The 25440-nt window shown below is 40.0% G+C and overlaps 2 protein-coding genes across 3 annotated transcripts in view; one reads left to right on the top strand and one right to left on the bottom strand.

Moving 5' to 3' along the window:
- Positions 1–15737: 15737 nt before the first annotated feature.
- On the bottom strand, positions 15738–16742 carry LOC107678612 (uncharacterized). The gene has a single exon (XM_016473955.1). It carries the CDS (start codon positions 16740–16742, stop codon positions 15738–15740), a length of 1005 nt encoding a protein of 334 aa, XP_016329441.1.
- Positions 16743–23838: 7096 nt separating this feature from the next.
- Positions 23839–25440, top strand: part of LOC107678659 (polycomb group RING finger protein 1-like) — a 5805-nt gene continuing 4203 nt past the window's right edge. Inside the window, exon 1 of one of the 2 annotated variants that reach the window (XM_016474012.1) lies at positions 23839–24026. In XM_016474012.1, coding sequence (XP_016329498.1) covers positions 23868–24026 — 159 coding nt within the window. In that variant the 5' untranslated portion in view covers positions 23839–23867. The other variant, XM_016474013.1, reaches the window with a different exon arrangement.

Consider the following 25440-nt stretch of genomic DNA (forward strand, 5'->3'; position numbering starts at 1 on the left):
TCTCCCCTGGAGAAATCTATTTCACCATATATACTTAGGAATGGCTGGGCTGAACGATCACCACACACACACACACACACACACACACACACACACACACAAGAGTCTCACTTTTCATGCACTGGGACCTGTCTCGTACAATACACGGCCCACCCAGGAGTGCAGCCTACCCATGTTTGTGTGCATGTAAGTGGGCAGGTGGGTGTGTGTTTGCACATCTCATCTGTTTCTATAGGCGATTTGTTTTAAAACGAACATATGCTTTGGGCCGCAGTGTTGCATTCCATGTATGTGCACATAGCGAACACAGCTGCTCCCGCTCACCTCGTATCACTGCAAATATCTGGCCCTCCCTTCACATTCTATTAGCGCTCACACAAATATCTGCCCCGGGTCTATTCTTCATACGTCTAAATTTCCAGCAAGCATCGCCGCGCAAGTCTGTCAGACGCAGGCACTGACACGTGGAGGACAATTAATCTGCTTGCCAGTCAATTGGTCTGACAGTCCACACGAAAAGGCCTGACAAATGGTTCGTGGCAATCTAAAGCCAAATCAAGCTATCATTGGGCTCCCAGACCAAACGAATGAGACATATCAGAGGATCTGCTCGGAACTCTTCGCTGTTTATTTAGACCATTCATACCTGTCAAAGACTAATGTACCTGATTCTTTGTGTGTCTTTGAATCTGTGCCAGCCTTGCGGTGTCTGAAAGCAATGAAAACTGAGTGAATGCAGACTGGGTTAGTGTAAAACACTGTAAAAGAATGCAAAAAGAAAGGATGATTTGATGAAACTTGCATTCTCAAACTACATTTCAACATAGGTATTATGCAAAATTAACAGCTGATAAGGTAAAGAATTGCTGTAGGATCTACTTTGAAACAATATTCACTAAGAAATGTCTACTAAATTTCACAAATAATTCCAAAGAAATGGCAAGTAATACTGAAATAGTATTTTCTTGTATTTTTGAATCTACAACTTAAAAAAAAAGAAAAGTCTTGAAAAAAAAAAGAAAGAAAATTACTTGGAAAAGTAATTTTTTACAGTGTATTTAAGTAATAATTTAGACTAATGACCTGGTCCTTTTGCAAAGGGCTCGAACCAGCAACCTTCTGGTTACCAGCACTGGGATTAGCCATGACACTACACCATCCCTCATATGTCTTTGCCAACATGAGTCAAAACCCAAACATGGCTGAAAAACATTTGATAGAGTTCACTAACATTAATTAATGTCAATAGGGACAGACTGTTTTTCAATTTGACAAATAGAACTATTTGTTGAAATGTATTACACAATACAAAAGTAACTGATGCATCAGGCAGACCTTAGTCAGAGTAGACTTCATATTTAAAGGGATACTGAATTAAAAAAAAATGTAAATTGTCTTCATTTAAATGGTTAGTTCACCCAAAAATGAAAATTCTGTCATTAATTACTCATCCTCGTGTAGTTGCAAACCTGTAAGACCTTCATTCATCTTCAGAACTCTAAGATATTTTTGATAAAATCCGAGAGATTTCTGACCCTGCATAGACAGAACTACCACGTTCAAGGCCCAGAAATGTAGTAAGGACATCGTTAAAATAGTCCATGTGACATCAGTGGTTCAACCGTAATGCTACAAGAATACTTTTTGTGCGCAAAGAAAACCTTATTACCTTTCTGGGCCTTGAACATGTCAGTTGCATTGCTGTCTTTTGCAGGGTCAGAAAGATCTCGGATTCCATCAAAAATATCTCCATCAAAAATATGTTTAAAGATGTTCTTACGGGTTTGGAACTAAATGAGGGTGAGTAATTAATGACAGAATTTTAATTTTTTTGGGTGAACTATTAAGGTATACATTTTTATCAATTCACGCATTCTCTAGGTTTTGAAACCATGACCTTGGCGGTGCTGGTGCCATGCTCATACATCATGAGGGTGAGTAAATGATTACATAATTTTTATTTTTGGCTAACTATCCTTTTAATTTTCAGGAAATGGAAACAAGGATGTATGGGACAGAAGTACAGTCTGTTCAACATGTAAATTTTCAGAATGAAAAGATCAATGGTTTGTTTATACATAAAAATATAAAAATATATTGAACAGACTGCGATTACATCCCTCACCACCTTGTTTTCAATATGCCATTGACTATCTAATTTGCTATTAGACACATCACTGTGATGTAAAAGCATAATGCGGACTCCCATTACCTGCATAACATCATCCCTTAGCAGACTGAAAGTGAGTCTATCACCATAGCATCCATTGTCTAGCACGGATGTTACAGTAATTACACCCCTAATGAAGCGGTTTCCCTGACGACGCCCCACCTCTCGGCAGACAGCTGTAACCAGACTTCTCTGGCAGGAAGAGGCACAGATGCTCTCTGGATTCAGGAAGGTAAAGACTATGTTTAATGTTAGTCTGGGAGGAGGACACTGCCTCTGGGATAAAGCAGCTGTTTGCTCCTGTAAAAAAAGAAGGAACAGAAAAAGAAGCATTGCGAGAAATATGCTGAAGAATGCAGAGGCTCATATGACCATACGAGACTCGTTGTTGGTAATTATAGTCCCAGAGATAATGGCATTATCAATGGCAGAAACATCTGCACCGCTCGCACAAAACTGCACAGACATGTTTACGGCATGTGGCTGGAATCAACACATGTTTAAAGCGGCGCTTTGCTGTCTAATGAATAACTGATTCTTTGTGGTATTTGAGCCCGGTTCTGAATTACGTGTTACGTGTCGTTCAGTTTAATGGGTAGTGTATAAGAACTCTGTGGGAGTAAAACATGTCCAAGTCCAAAGAATGAGTTTTTCCTAACCAATGAGCCTACAAAATATTTTCATAACATAACATTTTGAAAATATTTTAAGAACAAACCACCCGGTACAGGTTAGTTCACTCATCTGAGTGTTTGGTGGTTGTCATTACAAACGTCTTTGGAATGAGGATTCTACGACATCTTGCAATGAACATTCTTTTCTAAATAAACATACCGTTGGGGAATTCAATAATGAATTGTGTCCAATGATAGCATTGTTTATTTGCACTCACCGTCTGCTATGTTTTAGCACCTTGATTTATGCAAATCAGGTAACAGCATGAATGCGCCCCAAAAATGTACTGCTGAATGAAATATGCACGATGCAATTTCACTTCTTGTGAATGCGTCAGACTTATGTAAACTGACTTGAGATTGTACAGCATCACTCCAAAACAGCAGTCCAGACAACCGAATTGGCTGTTTCACAACCGGATATATAGATATTTTAGACTAGACCAGATAGATAGATAGATAGATAGATAGATAGAGAGAGAGATTGTCAATAAGCCACAATCTATAATGAGACATATTTACATAAAATAGGTTTTGGTGTGCTAAAAATAATAATGCTATTTTTCAAAATGAGGAAAAACTTTTATACTGCTGGAAGAAAGCACAGCTGTTAATAATGACTTAAGTGTCCATCAAGATAAAGATTCTGTCATGAGATAAGATGTGATCCAAGAAGTGATCGGAAACTATTTCAAAGCCGTTTTTAAACGTTTTTAACCATTCTGGCAAGCCTATGGTCTCAAATACACGGGAGAGAGAGAAACGGACTGACTGATAGACACACTGGGCCTTTTTCATGAAACGTGAGCAGAACGAATTTCTGTGTAAACCGTACGTAAAACCATTGAATTATGCAATAATTGATTTATGAGCGATTTACACAGATATTCATTTGGCTCATGTTTCATGAATAAGGCCCATAGATTTAAAATGCATTTTGAGTCTTTTCACACATCAGTCAAATATGTTATCTTTTGGATTAAATATTTCTGCTCTTTTTTTTATTTGACAGATAATGTATGCCATACAGAAAAAAAAGAAAGAAGGAAAGAAAGGAATGAAGGAGAGTCAAAACAAGTTGACTGACAAGTCCTTAAGCAGGAATTTATCCTAAAAGGAGGGCAATTAGGTGTACTAACAACACCGCATCCCTTATCTATTACCTTTATCAGTGGTTTCTCACAGATTGAGACTGAACTCCACCACTGAGGAAAGCTATTTTAACAAGACCCTTGAAGGAGGAAAAAGATGATCATAAAATCAGAAGTGTGCATGGTGTCATGTTAAACTAATCTGTGGAATTTACGAGCTTCTTTCAAGTGCTGACCAGAGAGCAAAGTCTTGTGGGATTTGAAAGCCGCATAGTTTCACCCCGGGTCTCGGAAAGGTGAGTTAATATCAGATTCAGCAAATAACCTGTGGTCACTCTGTTTAACCCCTTTTATTTTAAACATTCACAACTCATTATGAATGAACTGAGTTTTGTAAACATGTCAGATACTTCAGAAGAAAGCCAGGATTACAGCACCGGTCAATTTACATCTGTCTCCACTTGTTATATTCATGTTTTACAGTTTTCTTTAGTTTTAGAGTTTCAAGCAAAGTGAGGTCACCCACATATTACCTTTTCAGACAAAGAAAAACCTGTTGCTAATAGTAACAGATGTGAAATATGAGCACTGATATGGGCAATAAATGTGTGATGTTCCAAGTTACTGACCTTTAGTAAGCAGGTAAATTAAGCTTGAATAATACACTAGCTGCTCCCACTGCCACACTGTACACACACACACACACACACACACACACACAAACACATTGACTTAGGTATTGAAATGGCATACTATGACATACTCTAGATTTTTAAATTATAATTACTACAAACTAATCCAAAACATAAGCTCCCACTCAAAGAAACTGCTTGTATTTTTTAGAATTAAAAATTACATTTAGCCTACTTTATGGAATATAAAGTAGGCTAGACCTTTGAGGATGATATATTTGGTTTTGATCCCAAAGTAAAGTCAAGTACACTATTACACAAATACAAACACAGCTGCAAGCCTGCAGTTCCCATTGTGTCTTACTATTTTCCTTTGACTCTTACTTAAATAAAGGTTCCACTGTTCCATTTTTGGTTCCCCAAAGAATGATTAATTTGGCATTTTTTTCTTGGCTCTATTAAAATATTAAAATTCTAAAGAAACTTTTTTCCTATTACAAAGAAACCAGGAAATGTTCCATGAATGCAAAAGGTTCTTCATAGAACAATCAATGCCAATAAAGAACCTTTATTTTTAAGAGTGTTTAGGAAAAGACACAATGAACACATCACTTTTACACTCTCAATTTATAACCCTGCACTACATCCAACAGTGCCACACTCAGTCAAAGTAATGGTCTTAGAGACGAAAATCTATTGAGTGTTTTCACTCTTAAGTCACTCTGTTCTTTGAGCACCCTACGATGGATGAATGGAGAACCAATAAAATAAGCTGGATGGCATCTGCTCTGCACTGCCCCCTTCTGGTCAAGAAAAAAAGAAACATTTACCTTTCTGTTCACAGCCTGACAACCTTACCTTGAGGTCTTAAGAACACAGTTAATCATATTCTTCCTTTTTTTTCTATTTGTCCTAACTACACCTAGAAACTCTAGATTAAAATCAACTTAAATTTACTTATTTTGTGAAAAATGCAAGGTCAATTTGAGTTGTGTAAAACGGAGACAATACATAATAATGAAAAGAAATGCATAAATAAAATGGGATTATAAAACAATAGCATAGGCTATTAGATCACAGACGTTTAGTATCATCCTGGTGGGCTGAACGATTTCGAGGAACCCACTATGAGATCATTTCACATCTTAGAGGCGATTAACACTTACAGTAGAGGTAAAATATTGACACATAGATCAGGTGTTATCAAAGCTGAAGAACGTCCAACTCTATTGGCAAGCATAGCAGTTCTATCCCAGACGGTTTGGCTGCCCCCACCGGAGTAATTCAAAATGTAATTGCTGCTCAGACAATGATGTGTCCAGGAGGGTCTTCCCCCAGCTTCTCCCTAAGGACAGTATCGCAACCCAAAGCAGACAAGAAGCTAAAATGGAAGCAACCGTGCTGTTCTGAACTCCCCTCTCTTTTAAAACAATTCAAGAAAGTTTCAGCACTTTTATGAATACAGAGTCCAGGGGTTAGAGGTCTAACAAAGCTTGGAACGTTATCGATCCCACATTTCTTTAGCACTCCGTTTACTTCATCATCTTTTAACTTAATGGGTTTACCTCGATAAACTCCACCCCGCAATCTTGTGTTCCTCAGCAAGCGTTTGAACTGCTGGGTATATCTTGACCTGGCTGAGCTCTTCACACATACCTGTAACTGATTGAACCAAACACACCAGCCAAATGGGAAATCAATGTCCTTTCAAACACAGCTCAGAGACTGCGTCTCACTCACGGACGCCATAGAGCACACTTAATCACTGACCATGAGGCATTTCTTATCCGATAAATACTATCCATTTATTTATATAGAGTTGTGTGTTGTTTTTTATACCAACTTCAGCTTTTACAGCATGCAAATGAGCTGGCCTTAGTCTGGGAAAAACAATACTACGAATCTTAGTGATAAATCTTTGAGTCATTCATTACAACAGCAACCTTTTCTTATTTTTTCTTTTTCCATCTTGAGATGACGTCCGAAATTGTTGGATGACTTATTTCCAACGCCCTATTCGTGGAAAAAAATAACCTGTCAACACACGTCAAAGTTGCATAAACACTTGAGAAAATATAGATATTAAAATAAAGTCAGGAGGCATGCAGACAAGTGAGATAAAGTGTGTTTTTGTAAGATGTGTCAAGTTTAGCAGCCACTACCTCACACCCGATTCAAAGTCGTCCTCCGTTTGACAGAGGGAAGCCAGCAGCACATCTACTTTGCAATCAAAGCAAACGGTGACGTTCAAAGAAGTGTCCCAGCCCTGATGGGAGATAGCAGCCCTGGCTAACTATGTGGCCTTTGTTTTTTTGCCCTGCTGTAATTTTTCTGCTCGGTTGATGAGCAAATCAGAGTTAATTATTGCAAGAAAAGACGAGGTCATCAGCCAGGGTAATTTAAAGGAAAATGAGGTTCTGCTAAAGATGATCTCACCGCTGCGGTCAGAATCCCCTTTCCCGCCTCCTCAGGCAGGGATGAGGGTTCTTCTCTGGCCAAATCCTGCACATGTGGCTATATGGGAGGTAGACACTGAGATTAAAATAGGGGTCAATGACCAGGATAGACTGTTCAAAGTGCTTCATCAGTTCTATCCTGTTCAACTGACTGGCCAAGTTACATTCATCGATAGCTCAAGGGGCTCACAGATCATTCAGCGGCCGTCTGTGTATATCTAGCTGTGCCGTTCATCACATGACTAAGAAATCTACTGGATTTCTAATGTGACCTTTAAACTCTTGATCATTAAATCATTCAGCCCCACATGGGGCTCCCCCGTTTCCCATGTGGTCCAGCGCTCTGCTGATTGCTGCCTGGATTAGAGCGATGCGAGGAAAGAGTTCCGTGTGCCGTTTGCCTCGCCGATGTCCTTTAATCTCTCTGTAACTTTGATCCACCCCCTGATCAGGACCTGCAGGAAATTTAAAGACCTTCCACCCACTCACAAATCTTCAGTTGGCTCATGAGTTTGCCAGCAAACCGGTACACGTTGTGAAGGAGTGACTCTTCGGTCACTACAGCACCGAGTGGCTCAGAGTTACCAGATAAAGGCCTAAACCACCTGTGCACAAGCCTCTCTTCGGTTCATCATTGAGAAAGAACGAATTAACTCCTTTGACCCTGCCGTGAATTCAAACAACGCTGGGATTTGGAGGTGGTGAGGACGGTGGGCGTTTAGTGGGGGGATTGGTAGTGTTTGGGGTGAGGGAGGGACACACCGTTGCACAATTTCATCCACTTTTTTAAGAATACGTTTCGACACACAAAAGTAAACTGTCTGAGTCCACAGCTAATCTCATCCTCACTCCCCCGGTGTAGAAACACACACACGCAAACACACTACTAACTCCTGGAACAAGCAGACAAACACGCTAATGCAAACACAGACATCAAGCTAAGCAGAATGATCGTGTGAACGTCCATGCAAACACAAAGAAAACGGGGGTGATCTACAAACAGGGTGATCCACAAATCAAGCAGCACTCAGGTTTAACGAAAGTAAACAACTGCACAGCAAAGCAGTAATTAATGGCACCCTTCCCTTTTCTACAGTAAAGACATGTCAAACAGTGGGGACCTGGCAAGGTAGATTACCGAAGATTTGCAACACTTGAGGATTACTCAAGAATGCCTGACTTTGATCTCTCTGCACTTAGCCTTTGATTCAGAGTAATTATTTAAAGGAGTGAGGTTTTTCCCCACCAACACAATGATGAATGGCTCTAATGATTTCTTAATTTTCAGGCACTGAGACAACCTTATCTGTGTTTGTGTGTGTGCGCCTCAGCGTGTGATTTTTGAGTGCTCTGTCTGCCACATATCCTACTGGGGTGAAGATATCTATGGACATGACTATATTATTTATGCCTTAATTTTTAAATTCAATTTCATGGAGCAGACATAATTCCTCAGGTTGATCTGCGTCCTCCCTGTCTCAAGTATTCTCACCTGCACCTTCCCTGTGCTGCACTTGAGGAGAAAAAGAGAGCACATAAATTATGCTTAATTACAGAATGGATTTATGCACAGCTATGCTATTATCTTCCGGTTAAAAATACTTCTGCCTGGTCTGCACATGTTCTTTTGCATTAGATCGATGCTGTACTTTACTACAAGTATTAAGTGGGGCATATCAACCATTACATCTGGGGGGAATAATCCCTCTTACTTTTAAAATGATTACTTTGTCCCTACTTATTTTGGGCAATAGTAATTATATTCATGTCTCTTTGAACTCTTTAGTATTTTGCTTAGTGCTCAAGAAAACTAGCAAACCATGTAAAATAACAGCTTTAAGAGAAAACAAAAGTCTGGTTGTATTTGCAATGAATCCAATATGCAATCGGTAAGATATTAATCCTAATATGATACGCACAAAATTCAGAATTGAACAATTGACTCCTCTTCAATTTATGAATTGGAAATGGAATTTAATTGGCCACACCCCACAGGAAGCTCAAATGGAATGACAAGAAGAGGAAAACCCTTTCAAATAAGTCTCTCTATCAAGCCAACATTCAAAGTTTGTCTTTACCTTCCTTGACTAGTAAAACATTAATATATATTTCTTTACATTTTCAACTCACTTTATTTCTACTTCCTTAAATTCAAATTCAATTTGCAATTCAGCATCTACTAACTGAAATTCAACTAAATTTTGAATGGTGCACAGCCCGGTCCCAAACACACACACTTTTCAGATTGTTATGCCCCTGCTATAAAGAAGTACTATAAGCAAATCAAAAAGGTCTTCACATCTTCTTTGATCTAAATGATGAGGGCCAGCATCCTGTTTGGAAGCGAAATACTCAGAAATGCAATCCAAAAATGAATGAATTTTCAATGTCTGTCTCCCTCCTTCTTACTCTTTCCAGCATAGTCGACAACAGCACAGTAACATTGCATGCTACCAACAAAAAGATGTAACCCAAAGATGAAAGAGTGCCTGCATGTTGGTTGAAAGAAGACCAGACAGAAGAATACAGTCTCCAAAACAATCCTCTCCTTAATGTAGAGCGGGTATAAGGGTTTTCCAGCCTTTTTTGTAACACTATCAAAGCTTTCCTCAAGAGCCAAAACTCTGAATGAATATAACTGAATCTTCAAAGACGGCCACTATCTGCCTCTGCCAGCTTGCTACATGTTTTGTGGGCATCTCACGGGCGGTCAAGCTTCCTGATTAGCGTTTATCGGGTGCTGGCGTCTCTCGCGTCATCGTGGGCTGTTCGGTTAGCCCTTCTGACTGCTTAGGCATAGACTAGTGGGGCTAGATTTGCACACGGACTCTGCCTCTTGCCATCTTATGGGTTTGAGTCGCACCCGCATGATCTCAAACAGCCATGGCAGATAACAATGGGGGAACATCCAGCCATTCAGTAATTACAGCGGAAACTGGCGTGTCATGTTACGATCTTTAGGAAAACCTTAACCTGATTTATCAAAAGGCTTCAAAACATGCAGTTTCTCATTTTCACTTGGTATCTACACGAGGATACCAGCTAGGACATGGAAGGGACGTGACGTAACTCTTTACAAAGAACTGTTCGTATGAAGCAAACTCCACCCATAGGTATTTACGTTGGTAATGCATAACCAGATATTCATCCACCTAGAAATGCAGACCCACATCAAAATGACGGTTTAGACAACTTTACATCTAAAATAACAAACATTTTCACTAAGTGCCTTTACAATTATCCAAGCTTTCCATCTGCTTCTAAACACTCTGAGTAGGTTTCCATCGTAAGTGCATGTGTATTTTACAAACAAAAGCATGAGTCAACATTGTTTTCTAGAAATCGACAGAAGTTTGGATTGATCCAATAAAAGACTAACAACATCTTTTAGTCTTCCACAATGCTGTTTTGTTGTCTGTACTTCGCAAAACAATGCAGGTCAAACCCACTGACCCATGAGGATGTTACGGCACAGCATCTCTGAAGTGTTTACATTTAGTTGATTCCTTTCAGGAGAACACTTCTGAACTGGCTGCTGTATCAGTCTTAACACCTGTGAAAGGTACTTCTCTGTTCAAGTTTACTTTATATTGGGCCCAGTCCAGAATGAGCCAGTTCTGAAGGAATGTGAAGCCGTGCCAGGCTAGCACGGCTGCTGCTCCTCTGAACAAACAGGAGTTTCGGGCGAGAATGCCATGCCTGTTCATCTGAGACCAAAAGCTCAGTCTTTTGCCGTCAAAGGTCCCAGACCTGTCATTGATTTAACTGAATGACTTATTGGGAACAAGAGATTTTAATCATTCAGAATTACTGAGTTTAGTTTTAATTAAATGGATGAAGACATCATCTTGCCGGTATCTCTGCACACAGAGGTCAGTTTGGGTTCTACCATTGAAGGCGTCATTCAAAGACTGAACCAGTCAGAGATGGGTCAAAAATGGATCCTTGTGGCGAACTCTTCTTCTGTCTACCTGAGGAAAGTTAGGAATAAGCATCAGAAAACTAGTTAGTTTAGACCAGTTCAACTTTCATGCCTGTTCAACTAAAACAGTTGAGTTTGGTCTGCTTGCAATCAACCAGTGAATGACAGCATTGTGACATTTTAAAAGAAAACCTAAAAAGCCTTCAACCCCCTCACTCTGGGCATGGTTCCAGCCTGTCTTGACAGGTCCTGTCTTTACAGCAGTCAGTTTCACACCTGATAGGACCACCTGAGTACGTTCCCCAGAAGCTGAAATCAGAGAGTGCCATCATGTGTACCCTACCCTATCCCAATCCACTCTGCTTTGAGACGTTACCATGAAAACAGAATGCATGCATAGTTGAAAACTTAAAATTGAACTGAAAACTCAATTTAATGAATCTTTTCATACTTGACAGTCTTTGACAAGGTGCAATTAAATCATTTTCTTTAATGCACTAATTACTATATATTCTAAAAATAAATAAATATGTAAATTATATATGTATTGTATGTTATTATATACACATACAGTAAATACATATTTACAAATTCTGGTTAATTCCTTACTTAAATACATTTAGTGAAATTTCTCAATGTTGATTTGAGATTCACAATCTCATACACAACAAAAAAAGTTCATACACTCTAAAAAATGCTGGGTTAAAAAAAAAACCCAACTTGGGTTATTTGGCAACCCAGCGCTGGGTAAATATTGGACAGAACACATGCTGGGTTATTTTGACCCAGCTGGTTGGGTTAAACGGTTTTACCCACCATGCTGGGTTGTTTAATTTAAGTCATATATTGTTTAACAATTATTATATTGCTGGCTTAAAATGGGTTGGAAATTAAAAATCACACACAGAATTACTATAGGCAACAGCAATAATCAAAAGATGAACATTTATTATTAAGCAAGAACAACCATGGACAAAATACAAGACAAATTGAATTTATTTGGGTGAATACAGCATAGTTTACAATATTACATACATTTAAACTCGTTTAACAAGAAATTAAAAAAGGCACATTTAAAAGTAGCATTTTAATTTAAGAGTATTCAACCGTTCTCTGTAATCGCTTTTTACCGAAATAGTGCTAATTCTCGTGCCAGTGTGTCGCCAAAATCGGAGCCGGTGAAGAGCTGCTGTTCGCGGGGGAACTGCGATTCGGTGTGTTTCCACTACAGTGTCAAATCTGCTCTCAATGCCGCAATCCTATCCTAAAATGGCAACGCTACAACGCCACTGCTTTGGGGCGTGTCAAATTTAGGGCAGAGCACGCCTCTGAAATCAATGTTTACGTTACACCCTGTATGCATTTCATCTTATTTTCACAGCGATTGGTTGTCGCCTGGTGTTTTTTGCTCGATATTTGCATAAAGTCTAGGAATGCCAAAACTTTTTGATGCTCTCGGCCACTCTCAACACTTTCTCTGTGCCGCTTTCAATCCCATAATGCACCGCGCAAGCATTTAAGCTCAACTTCTATAGGAATGAATTGAAAACGCTCGCTACATGCCAGTGGAAACACACCGTTACTGCGAACTCTAGACCACGGCCTCGCGTTTCACTCGTAGCTGAGAGATGGCGTGACTGACTCCAAAACCTGCCCAAAAACAAACTGTACTTAGATTAGAGAACATATTTTAACATCAAATTAAATTACACTCAGTATTATAACGAATAATATCCATATATGTTATGAAACACGACGCGCGAAACGACCGCTGCTGATGCAGCTGACTGACATCTCGTCCTTATGTTGCGTTGCGTAAAATAATATAATTTACACCACATTAAAGACTTTATAAATTAAATAAAATGTATACAAACCTTTATTTCCTGGAAAGAGTGCACCAAATCGACGGCGGCGCTGAGGACCGCTCTCTCCTGTGGACTTAAAAAGCCATAGACTGTAAAAAAAGAAGACACTTCCTTCCACTATAGAAAAGTAAAGCCAAAGCATCTCAGTATGGCCGCTGCCATCTTGAGTAAATGAGGTCATTTGGAGCCAGAGTCTGCGCAGTAGTGTCATGAGGTGGAGCCATGGTATCAAACTCCCGCAGACCAATCAACCATAACGTCACGCCCCGTTTTTATAGCATTAAATTACTAGCTAAAATCAAACTCATCACGAAAACGAAGAATTGAACATATATCAGCGTGATAACTACCTTAAATGACCAAAACCATCGTTTGGAAAATTGTATTGGAAGTGTAATTTATTTTTTTTATTTTGACTCAAGTCCCATTCGTTTACATGGAGAGGGCGGGGTTTATGACCTGTACTGCAGCCAGCCACCAGGGGGCGATCAAAGAGCCCGCGGCTTCACTTTTCAGGATGTGTGAGGCACACCTGTAAAAAGCCCGTGCTCTCAGCAGCTGTGTTATTGAGAAGTTTCAATGGAGACAAGGTCAACCCAGCGGTTAGGTAGAAGAAAAAAAAAAACCAGCGTTAAAATGACCTGGGTAAAAATATTAAAAATAACCCAATAAAATGACCCAACAGGCTGAACCCAGCATTTGGGTTAAAAAATAACTTTTTTTAGCTTTTTTTTTAGTGTATTTTATGACATTTTAATGATAGCTCTGGTGTTTTTTTTCTGGACATTTACCATTAAATACACCAGTTCAAATATACATAAATGTATATAATATGCAAAGTGTTTCAAGACCTTACCTGCCTTCTTAGTTTGGCTTTCATTGTTTTTCTTTGTATCTAGCACTGAAAATGGTTCTGTGCAGTACTGCATTGATATCATGTGTTCCAAAAATGTACCTATAATAATAAACAGAACATATATTTTTGTAAACCGCACTGGTAAAAAAAGTGTATGCTTAAAACATGCATTTTGAATGTTAACATAGCCTACCTTTTAGAGCTAGTTGGCCCACACTCACTGATCACACTGGGTTGAACGGCTTCAGACTGTACCAGACAGGTTATGCTGACACACCCAAATTACAGGAATATTGCCAGTCATTAGAGAATAGACATACAGACAGGGGCAGTTTGTCTAGGTGAACTGCAGTTACAGAATATTTGAGAATAATCAGCTGCCCGTGAGGCCTCAATTCTCGGCTCTAGCGCCCCCTGGTGAGAAAAACTGTCTGCTAATTATATTTAAAACAATCAAAATCCAAATCTTTATGGATTGTCTTGTTTTGAGTGCAGATTGCCATAGGAGAGTATGTAAATGTTTAAATAAACAATTGAAAGATTAGATGTGGAACATAACAGGAAGAATGGTGAAATGTGTGTTGTCAAGACTGTTCATCATTGTGCAGTGCATGTCAGTTCAGTTATCCAGGTCACAGAAATGCAACTCAGTTGCTCATTCCCTATTCAACAGCCAGTATGACAATTAACTCATCAGGGTATTCACCTTATTCCGCCCCGCCCACTTTTAATACTTCGCTCTTCCGCATTTTGTCATCCGACTTCCGCTAAACTGATACGGCACATCCGGTAACTAGTTCAGTAGTTGTAAGATTGTTTATAGCTAGCTATAACTGTGGCGAAATGACAAAGAACGTTAATGCCGTAAATGTTATAAATTGGGAGCACGGTGAAAACTTTTTACGACGATCAGATGGTCTCAAATTGTCCCATCCATCGTCACTGTTAACGTGGGTAGACGATATGAAGAAGTGGCCAGAGGTAACCTATGGGGACATATTTAACTTCTTCGTCCTGTTGATGGAGCAGCAATGAAAAATTATAAAAGTACTGAGGCCTACCAATATTTACATAGTGGGAAAGTGGGTCGTGTACTGTTACACAGCGAGGGTGATTTCGTCTTTTTAAAAGCAAATGTGCACCCCAGCCAGTCGAGCAGTCCAAACCACTCGGCGTGGGTGCTGGTTAGTAAGCAGGGATCGGTGGAGACTACTGGATGTTCGTGCATCGCTGGTTTGGGAAGGTCGTGTAGCCACGCAGCCTCGATATTATGGAAGGTAAGACTTATACTGTATGTGTGTGTCTTTATATATACATAATAAATATACACAGTACACACACATATATAAAAAAAAACTTTTATTTTGGAATGCGATTAATCAAAATTAATTGTTGCCCAGCGCTAATACAAACTCATCAGTAAATATGTTTGGTCTCAGGTTGAAAATGCTTTGTCCAGTGGGCTCACTGGCATTGCTTGCACAGATGAGCAGCGGCTCTGGAATGTGGGGACCCAGAGGAACCTCTGCCTGAAGCGGCTAACGGACATCACCTTTTCCCACCACCGAGCTACTGATGTGCTGCAGATGCCAGAGGTAATGCCCAAAAATGTCCCTCTGCCTCCCACTCCTTCATTTTGCACCCAGGATGAGCTGAGAGGGTCTCAAGCATCTTCGACTGACTGTGTCAAGCCTTCTGCACAAATGTCTGAGTGCTGCGCAGGGACAGGAGCCAGAACATCCTGCGTCCTCACCACATGCTGACCATGATGGCACCAACAACTGCCAGAGGTGTATGTTGTTTTATGACAGGTTCGTGGCCATTGATCCCAACAAATGTACAGCATTGGAGCGTGGAACCCTTGAGCAGAGTTCCTCTCACTTGTGGCATGACTCTCGTAAGGTTAGAATCACTGCAAGCACAGCAAAGAAGGTTCCCATCAGAGGCAACCCTCATACCTTTATCAGAGAGCACCTCTACCCCAGGTTCCATGGGAATGCAGCAACTCACCATGGCTTAGAAAGCGAGGCATCTGCTTTACAGTGGCTAGAGGGTTGTGGGTTTACAGTCAGCCGTAAATGTTATCAATCTTAGGGGTGAGGTTAATTGGAACTGTTTGACAAAGGATTTTGAAGTTTTTCAGTCGGCATATGACCCACTCAACATGGACACGTACATTGGCAATGCGCCTAGTGTTGGTGGTGTCTTCTTCAGAGAGTTGCATGCCTCTCTTGGTGAATGCTGGAATGACAAGTTTCACCTTCCTTTCATACAGGAGATCGGTAATGGTGAAGCCTCTGTCTGCCATTACTTCATCGCCTGGACGAAGGTATTCCAGGAACCCTGAATTTGCAGTTATGAATTTGTCACTGCACCTTCCTCCATACGCTGGTGAGATGAACATGATCAGTCCACATGGTGCAATAGAGACCAGGTATTTGATGGTGTTCTGGCCGTAGTAATGGCTGTAGGACTCGCCTCTTGAGTCAAGGTTGCGTGGCTTTTGAAGGGGTGTCTCTGAACAGTCGATCACACATGTTGTATTTGGGAATTGTTCTCTGAAACACTGAGGCATTGTTGCCTGGATTGTCTCCCTGGGAAGCCATGGTATGTAATCCCTCATGTTCTCCTCCATGATGTCAATCCAACATGAAATCACCTTGCTTACAATGGACTGAGAAACACCAAACCTTTCAGCAAGATCACCCTGCAATAAATTAAGACGCAGCTTCATCAGAGTCATCAGGAGCTGATCCCAAGTGTGTAGCTGGAAGCTGTTGGTGTATGTACTGGACCTGGTAAGGTGCTCGGCAACTGAATGAAATGCATCCAATGTCAACCCTGTGTATAGCTGACAAAGGTTGTTTTTTCTCAGCAGAGTTATGTACAATGGCACCGGCTCAATGCATTGTGTTCCCATATCAGATGTAGGTGGCTTCAGGTTGAGTTGTGATTTTGAACTGTAGTTGTGGTCAGAGACAGATGGATCCTCCCATTGTGTTTCTGCATCACAGTTCAGGGGCATGTGGATGTGATCACCCTCACAATTGTCCACTGCATCACTGGTGGTCATCGATACATTTGTTGAAATAATATTAAACATTTTTACATTAATACTTAAAATACATCATGAGAATTAATATATGATGGGACCCATACACTTGGGTGGGCGCTTCAAATTTAGCACCTTCAGCCATTGCCTCAGGTGCTCCTCTTCTTTAGGTGGCGGGTGTAAATTGTAAAGTGCACCACAACACTCCGACCGCTTCACATTGTGTTCGTAACATCGTTGGTGCAATTGTTCTCTTCTCTTAATCCAATTGTTATGGCAGCCCCTAACTGAGCATATAATACTTGACATTTGCGTTCTGTTATCTAGCCACTATCTTAGGTAGGTCCCTCTCAGCCAGAAGTAAGATGACAAAACGAACGCAATGGCGGCACCATTGTTGCCATGGAAAATAAGGTGAATAGGAGCTGATGGAGTTCAGTGGCTCTGACTACAGATTCAAAGAGCCTGTTAATACACTCATTTAGTCAAATATTGAAACAACGTCAAATTTTTTTGTTACTCTAGAGATTTTTTTTTTTAAATCTACTACATACAACCAGCGTTGGGGGTAACTCATTACAAGTAATGCGAGTTACGTAATCAGATTACTTTTTTCAAGTAACTAGTACAATAAAGAGCTATTGTAATTTTAAGGACTTAATATATCAGCCAGTATTGTACTTGTCAACTATGTATTGCAAGTCATGCAATGTCCTCAGAAGTACTACGCCAAAACAAAGCAATAGCAAATCAATTGTTCCAAAAGCCTCTCGCTGTATACAGGTAACTGTAACCTGTTATGCAACCTGAAGCATTAATGTAGAATTCAAATGATGTGCAGTCACACACACGTTGTATAATGTTACAACTCTTTAAATAAGGCTTGACGGATCAGAATTTAAAGTTTTAACAATCTGTTTTGTAAATCAGAATTATAACAATAAAATGGTCCCAAACTACCCCCTCTTCTTCCCGTAAGAGTCTTTGTGTTTTGAGCTGTCGTCAGCGCCCTGGCTGCTGATCAGGGCTTGGAGGGGGTTATCTTCATTAGCTTGCCACTTGGCAGCTAATTGCTGGAGCAGGCGAAAACAAAAAGCTCGGTGTCCGTCCCTACATGCTCTGATTGCTCTGGGACAGGGGGAGGCAAAAGTCTGTGTGCCCCAAACAGAGGGCCTCACTCTGGCATGACTTGGCAGGCGAGCCTCCTATCCGGTATGGATGTTTGTTTGGTTGTTTTTGGAGCTTTGGGTGAACAGGTCTAGGCCAGGGGCACTGAAATCAACATGACAGTCTTTTCTTTTTCTTTTCTCTTTTTACTCACTTTTTTTGCCAACAGGAGACATACTAAATCCCTTAATTCAGGAGGAAATAGTATCTCAGATAAGTGTTGTGGAATCCCTTTGGAATACCAGACGATACATTTCTAGTTTTGTTCCAAGACCATTTGTTCCAAGTTTTCTGCAGTTCTCATCAAATAATTTAAATATAGAACCCACTCTACTGGATACATATCTTCAGGCATCCTGTGTAAGCTTTTACACATCTTAGCGGTGAGGAAAATAAAGCAGCTTTATAATGAATCAATGAGACGGATTGTTTCCACTTATCAAGATCTGGCTTCAATTCGGGGTGAAGGCGGTCGGCGATTGCAATTGCTTTAGTAAAACATGTTCTTGTTCTTCTCCCTCACATGAATGAACCTCAACAAAAAAAATATTGTATCGCCTTGTGATTTCAGTGACATGTTTTTATTAAAACTTCTGTAACATCCCTCTCCTATCTCCCTCTGAACTGAACTCGATCCAATGGAAATGACTCCAGCAATTGGACATTAGTTTACCTTATCTTCTTCACTTTGATAGCCTTTGGCTGGCAGGTAAAACAATCAGATCGTTATTTTATTTTAGATATAGGGAGAAAAGCTGGAAGGATTTGATAGGTGTATAGACAAAAGGCAACAAGAGAAGGACTTAGTGTCCATAAACTGTCTGAGATACGGTGAAGAAATAAATGCCACGGTGTGCCAAAGGGTTCGGCACCTCTGTCTTTTCTCTTTGATGTATTCAGCTATCGTCAGAGCTCTGTCCGCCTCAAAGGCGTGATTTGTATGCGGAGGCAGGTGCTGTCACTCAGATGTCCGATGACCCCATCAGATGTCTGTGTTAAACCAGAACACAACTTCACGGTTCAGACTTCAGGCAGTGTTATAAATTCATATTTCTACAATTACTGCTCAGTTAAACACTGCTTCATTCAGGTTCACAATCACAGTCAAGATGAGACGTTGTTTCTTTTGTGTTAAAGTACACATCAAGTCCAAACAGGTGAAAACAGGATTAATTCTAATAGGTTTTGACAGGTAAGACGAAACAGACCACCTAGGAGACAGTATTAGTTAAAATGAGATAAGCCATTGCACATGCTATACTATTTTATAAGAAAAATGAAGAAATAAGAAGTTGTTAAATTAATATTTCTGTGTGCAGTCTAACTATCTACAAAATTTGTTTATTGTAGCCTACTTGCATCTCCAATTTAAACTACAAAGTCATGATGATCAAACATTATAATATCAGTGTGGTAATACTGAAGTGTGATGCTGCAACACATAAAACGGTGTTTTGAGATAAACTTGAATTGGAAGCAGTAATGATGAATTTGCATTTGTTAAATTCCAGAAGTCATGAAAAAGAGCAGAAACCAGACTTTGGGCTGAAGAACAAATGTGGGCTGTTCACTTGTTTCTGAAGTTACAGGAATCCCTGATAACTACATTAAAGGAAGTAGGGACATCTAGTGGTTACACAGCAACATTGCACTTTTGACTGCACAACCAATTAAAAGTGTTGAAGGAACGTTCTTGGTTAAATACAACTCAAGCTCTACATACAACATCTTTGACGTTCTGTTAATTAAAACAGAAACTAAGTTCAATATGTCCTACAGATTTTAGAACAAATAGACAACTACATGTAAACTCAAGTATATAAGGCAAACATACATTGTTAACAAATGAAAAAGACAATTTGAGGGATATGGTACATTCAAGAGGTCCTACAGTATCACAACACTGTTTTTCAGTGTTCTTGTCACCAAATATTGTTTTGGAAAGATACAATTCTAATGTTGTATCAGCCGAATGATCAACAATCCATATACAACCCACTGACCTGTCTGTAAATTGATCCCTTACTGCTGTTTTAATTTTCGAAATCTTAATTATGGCATTGAGGTAGTCTTCCACTGTAATTGAACTTTAATTGCTTGTGGCATTCTTATGAAATCATTATTAATTTAATAGCCTAAGTTAAAAAAAAAAAAAGTTAATAAAAAATAACGTTGCAACAGGCCTACTATGTTTTTGAGATTATTAGGGTAGTCACACTTGAAGGTCTCAGAATCAAGACAGTAACATTAGTCTTGATTTTCTGTTCTATTATATTGACATGTCAAAAATGGTTGCTCAATATGGGTTTGTCACTGACAGATTCTTACATTTATACATTTTGACCCTTCAAGTCTTGAACATTTGGTTATATTGTATTCGATTTAATTTGAGTCTGTACAGACGTGGCCACAAATTTTGAGAATGACACAAATATTAATTTTCTCAAAGTCTGCTGCCTCAGTTTTTATGATGGCAATTTGCATAAAATCCAGAATGTTATGAAGAGTGATCAGATGAATTGCAATTAATTGCAAAGTCCCTCTTCGCCATGAAAATTAACTTAATCCCTAAAACATTTCCACTGTATTACAGCCAACTGCCACAAAAGGACCAGCTGACATCATGTCAGTGATTCTCTCATTAACACAGGAGAGTGTTGATGAGGAGAAGGCTAGAGATCACTCTGTCATGCTGATTGAGTTAGAATAACAGACTGGAAGCTTTAAAAGGAGGGTTGTGCTTGAAATCATAGTTCTTCCTCTTTTAACTGGTTACCTGCAAGGAAACATGTGCAGTTATCATTGCTTTGCACAAAAAGGGATTGACAGGCAAGGATAATGCTGCTAGTAAGATTGAACCTAAATCAATCATTTATCGGATCATCAAGAACTTCAAGGGGAGAGGTTCAATTGCTGTGAAGAAGGCTTCAGGGCACCCAAGAAAGTCCAGCAAGTGCCAGGACCGTCTTCTAAAATTAATTCAGCTGCGGGATCGGGCACCACCAGTGCACAGCTTGCTCAGGAATGGCAGCAGGCAGCTGTGAGTGCATCTGCACGCACAGTGAGGCCAAGACTTTTGGAGGATGGCCTGGTGTCAAGAAGGGCAGCAAAGAACCCACTTCTCTCCAGGAAAAAACATCAGGAACAGACTAATATTCTCCAAAAGGTACAGGGATTGGATTGCTGAGGACTGGGGTAAAGTCATTTTCTCTGATGAATCACCTTTCTGATTGATTGGGGCATCCGGAATAAAGCTTGTCCGGAGAAGAAAAGGTGAGCGCTTCCATCAGTTCTGTGTCATGCCAACAGTAAAGCATCCTGAGACCATTCATGTGTGGGGTTGCTTCTCAGACAAGGGTGTGGGCTCTGCTCACAATTTTGCTTAAGAACACAGCCATGAATAAAGAATGGTACAAAAACATCCTCCGAGAGCAACTTCTCCCAACCATCCAAGCAGGGGCGTGTCTACGTGGTGGCCAGGGGTGGCACCGGGCCCCCCTTAAATTTGGCTGGCCACCCCATGTGCCCCACCTACCAGATGTCTTGCGATAGGCTTGTTTTTAGTAAATTTCTAACTGCATCTGGCAGTGGCGGATCCTGGCATGTGTAGGCAGCTGCCTAGGACCGCTTTCTTCTCCTCTTTATACTTAATTTTAGGCGGCTTCTATATCGCGATCTTAACGACAATGTCGAGAGCGCATGATGTGACGTGATCCATGTAGGCCTAATGCGCGAGCACGAATTTCCACTCGCAAGCAGATTTCCTTCACTCACACAAAACTGGACGTGTGCTTTTAAATATGCATTGTTCTTTTAAGAATTGGCTCTGCTCTCACACAGATATTACGTGTACGCTCAAACGTTGTCTTTGTTGTTTTTTTTTCTAATTCAGGTGAAGAGTAGGCTTTTCTCACTAAATGGAAGCAAGCTGATTATAGTCAGCCTTTTCTAGTTATTTATTTTATTAATACTTATTTTAGTTAAGTGCTTAAATTGTAAATATGCATTTATTAAATTATTTTATTTAGTGCATTTGTATTTTGTTGTTTTTGTATATAGTTGCACATTTTCACATATTTTGTCCCATCTATTGCTATGGTTATCACCATGTCAAACACTGCTACTTTGAGAGCGAATCCCGCATAAATATGCATATGTCATTCCCGAAACTTTGCAGCATGTGTGTGTGGCCAAAAAACAAAGTTCTACATTTGAAATTGATTGCCTAGAAAGCTCGCAAAGAGCACTCATAACTAGAGGTCGACCGATAGTGGATTTTACCGATACCGATAGCTAGGTTGGACCACACTGGCCGATACCGACATTTTACTATCTTTATTAAAAGTATGTAATCTTTTACGTCAAATTTTAATTTTATTTTATAAGCTTTTTAAAAATTCTAGATAAAACCATAGAATAAGAGCAAGTAGAATAAGAAGAATAAGTTCGAAGATCTGGTCAGTCGCACTGGTGCTCCTAAATATGTTCTCATAGTCGCACGCAGTAGTTTTCAGTCGCACTGTAGAGCCCTGCGATGCGTTCTCGGAGAAGTCACACACCATACGCGTCACTTTCAATTCCAGCAGCGGTCTAAAACTGTTTATTTAATCACCAAACGGACATAAGTTTGCTTTAAGAATGAACAATGTGGCATAAATGAGTTTGAAGTTCGGTGTTTAAAAAAAAACAGAGCAAAGGGAAAGATTAAGTGCGATCTTTACAGCTCTCTATATGAAGCATAAAGACTGTATTAGAGCCTCAGAAAGAGCACAACACATAATTCATAGCCTAGGGTGAAGTCATTACGTACATTAACAATGATTTGGGACAAATATAATGTAATTTAATGGAAAACTATGTGAATGGCGCTCTGTTCCGCAGCAGGATTTTCTGTCGGTTGCATTTAAATGCATGTTTGAAGTTTCCTGCTCTGTGCAGCGCGCAGTGTCACGTGTCAAAACAAACAACACGTGCTGTTAGTGATTTCCGCCTCTAGAGGCCGCTCTCATACTGTATAATGGCAGCGGACCATTCTCGGCCACTCCAGCAACGGACGCAACCCGGAAAACTATCGGCATTGATTTTTGCCGATAACCGATAGTTCCGCCAATCAACTATCGGTGCCGATTAATCGGCAAACCCGATGAATCGGTCGACCTCTACTCATAACCACTAAAAAGCTGTCACTCTTTGTTCATCGCAATCTCACAAAGTTCTGTTAGCCTACCAATGAATCTCACACTGCTGCAATTAATATATTATTAACATCGTGTAATTCTGACAAACTCCAAGCATTGATTATGCAAGAATGGGCTGCCATCAGTCAGGATGTGGCCCAGAAGTTGATTGACAGCATGCCAGGACGAATTGCAGAGGTCTTGAAAAAGAAAGGTCAACACTGCAAATACTGAGTCTTTGCATAAACTTATTGTAATTGTCAATAAAAGCCTTTGACACTTATGAAATTCTTGTAATTATACTTCAAAACTCCAAGCATTGATTATGCAAGAATGGGCTGCCATCAGTCAGGATATGGCCCAGAAGTTGATCGACAGCATGCCAGGGCGAATTGAAGAGGTCTTGAAAAAGGAGGGTTAACACTGCAAATACTGAGTCTTTGCATAAACTTATTGTAATCGTCAATAAAAGCCACTTTGACACTTATGAAATTCTTGTAATTATACTTCAGAAAGATCTAAAAACACTGTAGCAGCAGACTTTTTGAAAATTAATATTTGTGTCATTCTCAAAACTTTTGGCCACCGCTGTAGGTATTATGATCCTGTCAGGTAGGCTATTATCGTACAGAAATTGCTGATATCACTAAAAGTTAAACTCATACGCATAAGATGTAATATAAAAAAGCCTAATGTTAGCCTAGAAACTCTGACGGAGTCCTTTGGAAAGATGTTTGCACACACCCAACGATAATATCAGTGTGAGATGGAAATGAGAGAGTGTGTGTGGAAACACCAGCAGATGATCCCCCGCCTCTCAGCGACCGAACTCACCCACTCTCCTGTTACCCGGAAGTATGCAGAATTCCCAAAGATGGCGGATCAAGGTCCGATGGCGATAGCTATGCGGCTAAGAAATCAGCTGCAGAACGTCTACAAGCTCGACCCTTTACGGAACGAGGTGAGTGATAGGGTCCAAAATCGCTTCAGCGGCCCGTCTTCGGCCACGCACTTCCCACGCTTACTATAAACGCGCGCGCGAGAGGGGCGATCTGTGTGGCGCGAAAGCCGAGAGATGGAGCGCGAGACCTTGCTGCGTGCCTGCGCAGGCGTGAGTGTTGCGAAGAATCAATTCACTGTGTCTAGCGGTTGTGTTTTTGTTCTCCGTGGCGAGGTTTTTCTTGTCATTTCTGTCCCAGTCGAAGCTCTTGCGTTGTAGTTTTTCCCCAACTCCAACATTCAGCACACTAATAAAATGGGTTGTTCTGTGCGCTCTTGCAGGAATACAACGGTGCTCGTTCACGTCGCGTGCTGCGCTGTGATATCCCACATGTTTATTAATGCAGGTTGGCCCTGACGACTGACGAGTGAACAAGTGCATCCGTATGATCTGCCGCGTGCATTATCGGCAGCGCGTGTCCGTATTGAACATGCGTGACAGAAAATGCATTTTGTACTTCAGAATTCAGCCATGGGACGTAATGTGACTCCTGTGATCAAATGCTTGTCCTGCCGTTTTCTTCGACCCCGAGTCCTTGTTTAATGCAGCTTGCAGTGCAGTGATTGATATTAAACCAGTACTCGCGTATTTACTCTGGTATGCTATATTTAGCCAATGGCAGGCTTATTTACAAATGACACCTGACTCGTTGAAAAGTGAAGCGCGCTTCTGCCGTACCACAATAAGAAGCGCGTGCATGTTAATAATTGTACGAAACAAATTACTTTTGTTATCCATTATTTTCCATGTCTGAAGAGGCACTTAATGTTAAAATAAAATAAAAATTATATATATACAGTGTTGGGGGTAATACGTTACAAGTAACGCGAGTTACGTAATCAGATTACTTTTTTTCAAGTAACTAGTAAAGTAACAAATTACTTTTTAATTTACAAGAGAATATCTGAGTTACTTTTTCAAATAAGTAACGCAAGTTACTTTTTTTTTCCAATTTATTGATTGACAGCTCTCCTGTCCCCATGTTGAGAGAAATCGGATGTTACTGTAGTTCAAAATAAATATGAATATGCATTCATTCATCTCACTCACACACAAAAAAAAACACAGATTCAGTATTCCTCAAAATGAATAAAAATAATGCAACTCAGAATATGACGCAGCCTCTAAGTCCGTCTTGACGTTTTTTTTTTAATTTAGCATTTCTTTCTGGCTACTATGTATAGGCTTCTATGTAAGTACTGGTACTTCTGATTGGGTTGAGGCTGGAATTTAGCGCATTTAAAGTGAAAGTACTTGAACATATACTATGTGTGGAGAGCAGTCACTCTATCTTTATCTAATTTTTGACCAAGATGGCTTTTAGATGCTTTTGCATTGGAACTCTTCATATATATATATATATATATATATACAG

Source organism: Sinocyclocheilus anshuiensis, unplaced genomic scaffold, assembly GCF_001515605.1.
Source record: "Sinocyclocheilus anshuiensis isolate Anshui unplaced genomic scaffold, SAMN03320099.WGS_v1.1 scaffold877, whole genome shotgun sequence".
NCBI classification, from domain to species: domain Eukaryota; kingdom Metazoa; phylum Chordata; class Actinopteri; order Cypriniformes; family Cyprinidae; genus Sinocyclocheilus; species Sinocyclocheilus anshuiensis.

Excerpts from the sequence above, each read along its gene's own strand:
- LOC107678612 (XM_016473955.1), bottom strand. The coding sequence starts at position 16,742 with ATGACCACCAGTGATGCAGTGGACAATTGTGAGGGTGATCACATCCAC.